Source organism: Grampus griseus (assembly GCF_964374135.1).
Source record: "Grampus griseus genome assembly, contig: HAP1_SCAFFOLD_158, whole genome shotgun sequence".
Classification (NCBI taxonomy): Eukaryota; Metazoa; Chordata; class Mammalia; order Artiodactyla; family Delphinidae; genus Grampus; species Grampus griseus.
The window spans coordinates 496,394-506,672 of NW_028133293.1; the positions used below are offsets into that span (position 1 = coordinate 496,394).

Here is a 10,279-nt window from a genome sequence, read left to right on the forward strand (position 1 = left end):
GTTTCGGATTCCATAACCAGAAGCTGCTACCTAGCCCTTCTAATGGAATGGAGAGCTAATTTATTCTTAGACAGTCAAGCTCTGAACTTGCTCTGAATCTCAAGCTTTTCTATTCACAAAGCACTCAGGGGCTTTGAACTATTTTTCTATATATTAGATTTATTGCCACTAAGTATTTAAAAAGCACGGGTGCGCGTGCGCAAGCGTAGTCCACTTGCTCCCCGAGCAGCGCACGTGCGGTGACGGTGGGATGGTGCAGTTGGTACCTTTTGCGGTTCCCATTGAGGGTGACAAAACCTTGCTGGTGTGGGAGCTGAGCTCTGGACCCACCCCCGAGGCTTTGCAATTGAGCCGAGCCGGAGGGGAGGGAAGGGTGGAGGAAGACACCCCGTGCCCCAGTAACTGGGCGCCCCGGGGTACTGCTTCAGTACCTCATCTGCCTGTGGTCTCTGCTGAGAGGAATCTTAGTCCTAGAGACGACCTGAGCAGTCAGCTCACCCCCATAGATTTTTGAGAGTTAGTCCCCAACAGAAGGAATTGCCTCCTAATACTTCTCGAAGCTTAGGATTTCAGACGGAACCTTGTTCATGAAATGAGAAGTGTTTGGAGTTACAGGCTCACCACAGTTGCCTGTGGTGAAGGGCTGGGGCAATATAAAGGAATGGGCGGTTTGGTTTCCTAGGCCTGAAATTTACTGCACTTACTTAGTGTGAGACCACCCTAAAACATTCTCTGTTTACAGTCTTCTCTCAGTTTGGCCTTCTGTATTCGGTCCGACTCTTCCCAAACGCAGCAGTGGGAGGTCCTGGGTTCTCTGCCATCATCAAGTTTTACTCAGCAAGGGATGCCCACAGAGCCCAAAAGCCATGCGACCAGAAGCAGCTTTTTCACACATCTCCAGTGAAGGTGGGTCCAAATGTGGAATTCTTCGCTCTACTGGGATGAAGTGCTGAATTTAAAACTAATAGGCCATCGGGAATTCCCTGGTGGTCCACTGGTTAGGACTCTGCACTTTCACTGCTGAGGGCCCGGGTTCAACCCCTGGTCTGGGAACTAAGATACCAGGGAAAAAACAAACAAACCGACAAACAAAAATAATGGCCAGCGTTTGTACAGCACTGTGGTGTACAGAATGCTCTCACATGCACTGCTCCACTGTTCCCCCAGTTCCCCAGTTGTTTCTTTCTTTTTTTTTAGATGAAGAAACTCGAACTCAGGATGCTTAAGTGACTTACTTAAGGTTCATGACAGTAAACGTGGAAACTACAGGCCAAACCCAAACTTAACTGATGTTAAACCCCATGGCATTTTCTGCTGCCCCTTAATTTAAGAAATCTTCACAAGAATCTTACTTATATATACATTTATGTGGATTTTAAATATGTGAAGTTGACAAAAATTTTTCTAATTAATTAATGAATTTATTTATTTATTTTTGTCTGTGTTGGGTCTTGTTGCTGCATGCCGGCTTTCTCTATTTGCGGCGAGCGGAGTTTGTTCTTCGTTGCAGTGCATGGGCTTCTCATCGCGACGGCTTCTCTTGTTGTGGAGCACGGGTTCTAGGCACACGGGCTTCAATAGTTGTGCCTCACGGCCTCTAGAGCACAGGCCCAGTAGTTGTGGCACACGGGCTTAGTTGCTCTGCGGCATGTGAGATTTTTCCGGACAAGGATCGAACCCGTGTCCCCTGCATTGGCACCCAGACTCTTAACCAGTGTGCCAACAGCGAAGTCCCAAGCTTGACAAACTTTTGTCAGATGTAAGATAAAGGAGGCTTCATCATCATCATCACTCTCAAACTGCCTATTAAGAACTCACTTCAGATTCCAGAAAATGGGTAAATATTCTTTAGTGCATTGTAGAAACCTTATTCCATATTAACATGCCGTCCAGTTTTACCTTCCCAGAATTAACATTTCATTATGTTCAGGGCCTTTTCAATTCCTCTGAATAAGGGAGTGAGGCTTAGACTTCCCAGACCTTTCCCTTTATAATTGTGTGTCTTCTCTGATTGGCTTCTTGCTCTGGCTACTTCCTACTGACCTTGCTGCCTCTTCTCACCCATATTTCTTTACTCACTGATTTCACCTTTATTGAATCTGAGAACTCTCCTCAGATGTGACTCCAGGTACACTAACTCTCAGTTCTGTACCCTGTTTAACACCCTCTTCAATCCTGGCTGTACTCCCTGGGATTGAAATGATTTTTGTCAGACATGCTTTTATTTGCGGACCCTGCGACCATTTCACGTACCACTCAGATATGACAGATGGTCCTGGAAAGATTATGAAACAGTTACTTAGTATCAGTTGTGAGTAATGAGTACTTTTCTTATATTGCACATAAAGACCATTCCATAAGCGTAGGTTGTGAGATTTTCACAGCATATAGCCCGTCACTGATAGCGTAATGAAGAAAATGTTCTCCAAGTCACTATAGAGTTGAGAGGAAAGGGCATTCGTATTAGATTTGTATATTTAATGCAGAGCCTTAGTTTACTACCCACAATCCCGAAATTTTTCCCTACTTTACTTATGCGTTCTTTTTCAATTTTATTTATTTATTTGCTTGCACTGGATCTCAGTTGCAGCAGATAGCTCCTTAGGTGCGGCTCAAGGGCTCCCCAGTTGTGGCATGTGGGCTCCCCACTTGCAGTAGGCAGGCTCCTTTTTTTGTGGCTTGCAGGCTCCTGAAATTTGGTGTGCAAACTCTTCGTTGCAGCATACATGTGAGACCTGGTTCACGGACCAGGGATCGAACCCAGGCCCCCTGCATTGGGAGCATGGAGTCTTAACCACTGCACCAGCACGGAAGTTCCAATTATGTGTTCTTTTATTCATTGGCAGGTATACATACTTCTTATCTTACTTCCCCTGTGTTTTTTATAAATACAGAAAAGTGAATAACATCTTAAAATAAAACCAAGGAAAGGCCTAATGTATCTGAGCTTTTCTTAGTAGCATGAAGGGAAAGGTTTGCCAGCAAGACCTGTGGCAAGGTTATCCCAGATGTCAGCTGTCTCTACTACCCAGGGGCTCAAGCCCTTCTGAAGCTTCCTAATTGTCCACGACAGCTCCATTATGACTCACCGTACAGGGCCTAGCATCCCATGCGACACTCAATATTTAAAAATTAATCTTCATTTCTCCTTCCCAGCAGGCAGCTTCAGTTGGAGAAAGTAACTTCATTTTCTTATGTACTCATTCATTCACTCAGTCAACAGACCATCATTCCTCTATTATATGCCAATATGTATTCTTCTTTCTGGTAAGAAGGAAAGAATAATATGTGGTTCCTTCAAGCACTGAGGAGCTCATAAACTAGTGACAGAGGAAGATGCACAAACAAATCAACAAAGAATTAACAATGCTTTGATTTTATTTGTATTATTTGAATTTTTATGACTAAATTTATATACTACACCCTGTTCAAATGGAAATAGACATTTCAGAAAGAAGTAGTGATGTATAAAATCCACAGTAATATGTAAGTTATTTAGAGAGTTAAGACTGGAAATATTTGCACTGTCAAATAAGCCTGTTAATGCAGATGAACCTCTAATTCTTTTGGTTGCTTCATTTACATTTATAGAGGTATACATATTCCCTCTTCTAACAGGGGTTAGTAACTTGGGGAGGGGGTGCTACAGATTCAGGTCCTAATTCAGTGGCAGGTCCATCTTGTCTCCTCTTCAGGTCATATTCTCAAGCAGGAGCTACAGGATGAGACGAGTAAAACAGTCCATTCCTTTGCTTACCCCCAGGCCCATAATAGGCTTCTGCTGGGCTTCCTTGGATGCCTTCATCATCACTTTCACCACCGGATGTCAGGGAACCTTCTGTTAATCAGGGGCACTGGAAATGATGCAGAAAAGTACTGACTTAAAAATAATAAATAACATTTATTTAGGACTCACTGTGAACTCATTGCTTAAAATGTCCTACTTAATCTTCACAAACACTCTATGAAATTGGAATTAATAAATCTCAGGTATATCCAAAATAAATCTCTATGTAGGGTTGTGATAGTTTTAAGTCTTTTATGTCTTTAGGTTCATCTCGGCACCAGACATAAGGCGGTTCAACATAATACGCTTGCCCTAAAGAGCTTCAGATGCCAAGAATTGGCAAATTACTACTTTGGTTTCCGTGGGTGGTCAAAAAGGATCATCAAGGTAAACTCTGTAGATTTTCTTTGACTAACCAGACTCCTTTCAACATTGAACTCCTAGACTTTAGAGAGCAGAATAGAACAGGGGTGTGGGGAGGAGATGTGAGAGACTTCCACATGGAAGTATCTGAGCATTGGCCTTCCACCTAGAATTAGTGATAATCTCAATGACTTGGATGGTGGTGTCCATAACTTTCTCCAGTATTTCTATGGTATATCATAAAAAATAGTTGTCCATATCTAGTCATTCCTTTGCAAGTCTCAGTTGATTTTGAAGGGGTAGCATACCTAAACTATTACCTGGGATTGCTGGAGTTTGGTATTTATTTCTAACAACAGAATATGTTGAAGTCTAGCCTTTAATTCAAAATCCTAACAGCTTCGGGATCTTTCTAACCTTGAAGAAAGGGAAAATGAAGATACTGTGACACCACTTCAGAAGCAAAGCCTGAAGGTCTTCTGTGCTTTAGAGGTGGTGTTGCCCTCCCACGAGTGCTGGAGTCCTGGAGTTCGCATGGCTGAGGAACCTTTGGATAAGTTGGAGGAAGGTCTGTTTTCCAGTATGTGTGTGTGGGGGGAGGTGAGGGAGTGGGATTTCTCTTTTTTCCTTTCTTTCTGAAACTCAACTTTTCAGATACATCATCACCTTCTCTAAGCAACTAAAGCCCTGGGCAGAACTTTTCTGCCCGACAATATAGGTTTTTATCTTAGGCAATACCTGACAGCACCTTAAACTTTAGAATTTTAGAACTCACTGCCTGCCAAGAAGCTTAGGAGGGGGGAAAATTAGTTATTATTATTATTTGTTTGGTTAATAATTTGTTTTGTGCTAAAATAATTCTTCAAATACACATGTAATCTGGCCTTCAGTTATCTCAACAAAATCATTGTCTGAAGATTGAAATAAACTCATGTGTAAATGTTCAGTCCTTTGCCTCCTATAAAATGGCCTGAGCGGAAAAAGTAAATGTAGATCCCTAGAAAGGGGATTCCAATTGCTACTGAGTTTTTTCCTAGAATCCATGGCACTTGGGCTTACGGTTTTAAGTCAGAGGCAGGGCTGTTATCGAATGGGGTGGAGGAGGCTCCACCATTCACGTGAGTGGGTGATGGTGGAGGAGAGGCCAGATCATCTGCACTACAACCAAATCTATCTCACTGTATGAGTCCAGCCCTTTACGCAGAGGAGAGCAGTGTCTGTAGCAGTGCAGCCTAAGCTTGTCCATTTGAAATCTGTAATATGAGATTTCTGCCACGATTTTAGTTTGCATTTCCCGTCTAGTATTTTAGGAACTTCCAGAATAGATCTGAGCTGTAAAAATATGCCATGCCAGGGTATACCTGCAACGGAGACATTCACCCGTAGCCCAGTGTTGTGCCTGCCCTTAATCACTAAGGTAATGATCTAAGAATCACAGATGCATTTTTAGTTTTAAACATATAATCTAGAAATCAGTTATTCATATAGGCGTTTTAAATTCATCTGTTTTGGTTGGATTTAGGGTCATTATTGTTCTTTATGAAAAGGAAGATAACCCAGAAGCTTGCTATTCAGAAAGCTATGACAGTTGCATTTCAGAGATTACTGATTGTGCTTTTAGGTAAGACTTTTTTGATTGTCGTTGAAGTGCTTCAGTTTCAGTGAGCAAATAAACTTATCTGAAAAGTTAATTCGATGAATATAATGGTTATCTAAAACATTACATATTCTTTCATTCCCCATATGCTTTCACAGCAACAGTCTTAAATTTGTTCTTCGTGGCATTTATGAGAAGAACGACAGCAAATATTATTGTCCCCAGTGTTTAGATGTAGAATGACTTGCCTCAGTTCATACAGAAAGTGTTTGATCCACTTCTTCCTCAATTGCTTGCTTATCATACAGAGTAGTGTAGTGATTATAAGCCTTGGACACCTGTGTTTGAGTCCTAACATTGTCTCTTAGATTTTGTTGTTGTTGTTGTTGTCCCTATTGTAGGTTTTTCTAGCCAGAGATATTTGAAGGTATTTAATATCTCTAAGCTGCAATTTCTTTATCTGCATATAGGGTTAGTAATTCAGCTTACCACCAAATGGGGGATATTGTAAGAGTAAATGAGATGATGAATGTAAAAAGCTTAGAACTATGCCTGAAACATAGTAAGCAGACAAAGTATGTTGACTATTATTATTACCGTTGTTTTCTTGTTGAAGTGTTTATTAGGCTATCTTTTTGGAATCAGTTGAATTTCAGTTTTCATTTCTAATGTATTGGGTGAATGTGATTCTTATATAATAATCGGCTATGTTTTTGCGAGCCTTGAAACTGGTCATGCTATTGAATAGCGTTGATTGTGTTCCCTATCGAGTTATACAGCGGTGAGAATGTCACAGGCTGTGCCCAAAGGAAACTTTATGATTAGTAGATTCCCGGAACTGAATTGCTCCCCGGCTTCACAGCCCTGCAGGCTTAGAGACTGAGAAATCCTAGCTAAGTTGTCAGAGACCTTATTGGCTTGTAAGAGTTGACCCTTGATTGGTCTTGGCCTTCCAGCCTGGGCAGTCCTTCCAGTGAAGTTTGACTTCTCTGGTCGTCAGGCAGAATCTCCATCAGCTGTCAACTCTGGGTAACAACCTTTAAGAACCAAACTAAATTCCTGGGTTGTTTGTGCCTAATATGCCAAGGTACTCCTTATATGTACCCAAAACTCCTTAGACCAAAAAGCCTGGTGGCTCTAGCTTGCCTTGAGGAAAGCTGTATTGTCCAAAGGGTACATGGGCCAGTTTCTACCAGTAGAGTGTTCAAATGCTCCCTCTCTCTGTCTCTGTCTCCAAAGCTTTGTTCATTGTATCTGGTAGAATTTTGGTCCCAAGGAGTAGGCACTTGCCTTGCTTCTAATAGGAAGTATCTGTTATAGTCCAGTGGTATCTCTCCCAGGTTTGAACTCACTTTGACTCCCACCTAATGCCTTCCTATTTATTTGTATTTTGATTGAACATTTTTGTTTCCACAGCTTTTAATTTCTATGTCCTTATTCCTTATTTCTTTTTTTTTTTTATAAATTTATTATTTGTTTTTGGCCGTGTTGGGTCTTTGTTGCTGCACATGGGCCTTCTCTAGTTGGGGCGAGTGGGGGCTACTCTGCATTGTGGTGTGCGGGCTCCTCATTGCTGTGGCCTCTCTCGTTGCGGAGCACGGGCTCTAGGTGCTGGGGTTTCAGTAGTTGTGGCACGTGGGCTTCAGTAGTTGTGTCTCATTAGCCCTAGAGCACAGGCTCAGTAGTTGTGGCGCACAGGCCTAGTTGCTCCGTGGCCTGTGGGATCTTCCCAGACCAGGGCTCGAACCCATGTCCCCTGCACTGACAGGCGGATTCCCAACCACTGTGCCACCAGGAAATCCCCTTAGTTCTTATTTCTAAGATCATAAAGTTTTTGAAAACTTTATCATAAAGTTGATACTTCTTATATATGTCTTCACAAATAATTATAATAAAAACTGAAGTGTCAGATGAGGGAACTTCTAGGAAAATGGTCTTATTTTCTGTTTTTAGAAGTCAAAAGAATGTCTAATTAGTCGGTGCTACCATTGTATATAGGAAGTTTTAGAACAAGAAAACTTCTGAATTGATCCTTGTTAACTTTATTACAGAAAGTGGTAAAACGGCTGTGGCATATAGACCCTGTGAAGAGGTCACAGATGCTAGAACCGAAGAGGAACTACAGGATTTAATTCAAGTATGTGGAGATAAAATCTCAAGGGGTACACAGCCAGTGTAGCCATAATTCAAAACAACCAGCAGGATGTGGAAGACTTCAGCATATCTACTCAGTTCTGTCTTACTTAGGAAAAGGTGAAACTGCTTTTGAGGCAGGGAATTTCTAGGACTTTTCCAAGTCCTGGGCCTTGTCTCTGGCCCCTTATTTGAAGTTTGGAGAGCAGGATTGAGGGCCACCAGTGTACGTCTATGGTTGTGGACACAGGAGAAGACACAGGCCTTTTAGAACTCCCCTCAAATAGAATTGCAGGGATTTGGAAACAAAGTAACTATGGTCTTAAGTGTGATTATGCTACACTGTTTAAAAACTATTCATGCCTTTCAAGTAAGGTATATTACCCAGATCTCAGCATCTCATATATATCTTGTGTTAAATATTTTGCCAAAGAACCTTCCTGTAAACCAGTTATATGGATGCGTCAAAGTAGGGATTAAGTGGTCAACGTAGTCTCTGAAAGAAAACATTAATGTACTGCATATAGGATTTTTATTTAAAAGGAGCAAAAAATGTGTTTCATGTCACTGAGTGCTTAATTTTTGGCTAGATTTCTGATTATTTAACTCACCCCAATGTTGCAAAGCTTGTTTTGAAGGGAAGAAAGTAGAGAAAGAAAAGGTGGTTATGTTCTGAAAAATGTAAAAATTTTGAAAGTTTTTCCCGTACAAAATAATTATTTAAATTCAATTTAAATCAGTCAAGGAAACTTGAAACGTATCCATGTTTGGGCTTTAAGAAGTCTAGCTTCCTATGAAATGTGAGAGGAAAGGGTTCTGTATTGATACTAAAGATTCTGGAAACCTGATTATAACAACAGATCCACTCCTAAATGAGGCCAATCTTGGAATCAGTTCCATTTAGAAACCATTATGTGCTAGGCAGTGGAGATAAGGTGAAGCTCCTTCTCTCTTGGAGTTTAGGTGTTAAAGGTGTACCAGACAATTAAAATTAAATTAAATAGATTATGAAAAGGACTGTGAAGAAATTAAACTGAGTGCTAGTTACAGTATTTCAAGAAAATTACTTAACATGAAAATTACTTAACATGCTGACTTTAATATTCTAAGTGTCTTCTCCATATGTGCACACAAGGTAGACCTCTGAAAAGTGACACTGTAGTTTTTTTCTAGATTAATGGCTCTGTTTTGAAAAGTTGGGTTGGGGGATGTTTTCCATAGTAATGTAAAGGGCCGTGGTTTTAGACTCTATTTCCCAGAATGAATTGCTCACCTGCCCAAACTCCTCCTTCAGAAGTTCTGGAGTCATCCCTGATTCAGTGGTGACCCCTAATAATAGAGTGGTGTATGAATAATGAGACGTGAATACTGAGAGTTTGCAGGAAATGTCAACATTTTCGAATAATTGTAAGGTGTGTTCCCCTCCCGCCACCCTAACTGGTGCTCATTTTGCAGGTCAGCTACTTTTCTTGTCAGCCGTGTGGCCAAAGGGAGCAGGAATGTCTCTCAGACTTCAGCTTTGAGGAGGAAGAGTTCAGATTGCCAGAACTGGACTAGCACTTTTGAATTTCCCAGAATGCCAGGTCCTTTGGTTTCCTCGGGAAGCTCTGCATCCTTCCCTCCCCCCTCAACCCCTGGGCTGCTGGAGTTTGGGGCCACTCGGGTCTGCAGCCCACATCCCGCCTCATTGTTTGGGGCCAGGGAGGGCAGGGCGGGGTTGGGAAGAGGGCCCGGCAGGAGGTAATTGTCGCCTTTGCAAGGGGAAGGATGACTTGAGCCCTGGGGACTCTGGCAGAAAGGCCCCCTCTGGTGGCGCGGATTGGATCTCCACAGGAGCCTAATAACGGTGGCTTAACTAAAGACGTCATAAATAATGGGAGGGACGTTAGGCGGGGGCGGGGCGCGCGGTTGCTAACGTGAGCCGTTGCTTCGGCGCTGGCATAGCAGTTCAGCTCAGATGCAGGTTGTGGCTCCGGCTCCTCACTGGCCTGGGTCACTGCCCCTGGAGCCGCTGCATGTTATGTCCCGGCTGTGCCATTGGTTGCCTCGGCTCTTCCTCACATGGCAAGGACGGTGGCTTCTAGTCCAGGCAGTTCAGCCTCCAAAGTGGGCCCTGGGCCCCGTCCAGGTGACCCCCAACCCCCCGCGGCTGACAGAGGCTTGGTCTTCACAGTCCTCAGAACCTCTTCCCAAATTGCCCCATGCCCTTACACCCCTGGCAGAAGCCGTGGGCTTTAATTACTTAACGTCCTTGTCTCCAGTCCAGATATTTGCCCCCCCTCATCAGGAGTTGACGGAGACTGAGGTTCCATACCCGGACACGGATTCGGTTGGAGAGCTGTCTACAGGGCCAGATCAGTTTGCTGTTCCACATCAGGATCTGAATAACAAGCAAACCC

General features: G+C 42.7%; 1 protein-coding gene across 1 annotated transcript; it reads left to right on the plus strand.

Annotated features, from left to right (window-relative positions):
• Nucleotides 1-250: 250 nt before the first annotated feature.
• LOC309817780 (RAD52 motif-containing protein 1-like) lies at nucleotides 251-9,437 on the plus strand (the record flags this gene model as incomplete). The annotated part of the gene is made up of 7 exons (XM_082682085.1): nucleotides 251-337; nucleotides 718-906; nucleotides 4,052-4,174; nucleotides 4,550-4,718; nucleotides 5,673-5,771; nucleotides 7,799-7,884; nucleotides 9,336-9,437. The coding sequence occupies 7 exons, from the start codon at nucleotides 251-253 to the stop codon at nucleotides 9,435-9,437; spliced, it is 855 nt and encodes a 284-aa protein (XP_082538211.1).
• Between the last annotated feature and the right edge of the window lie 842 nt (nucleotides 9,438-10,279).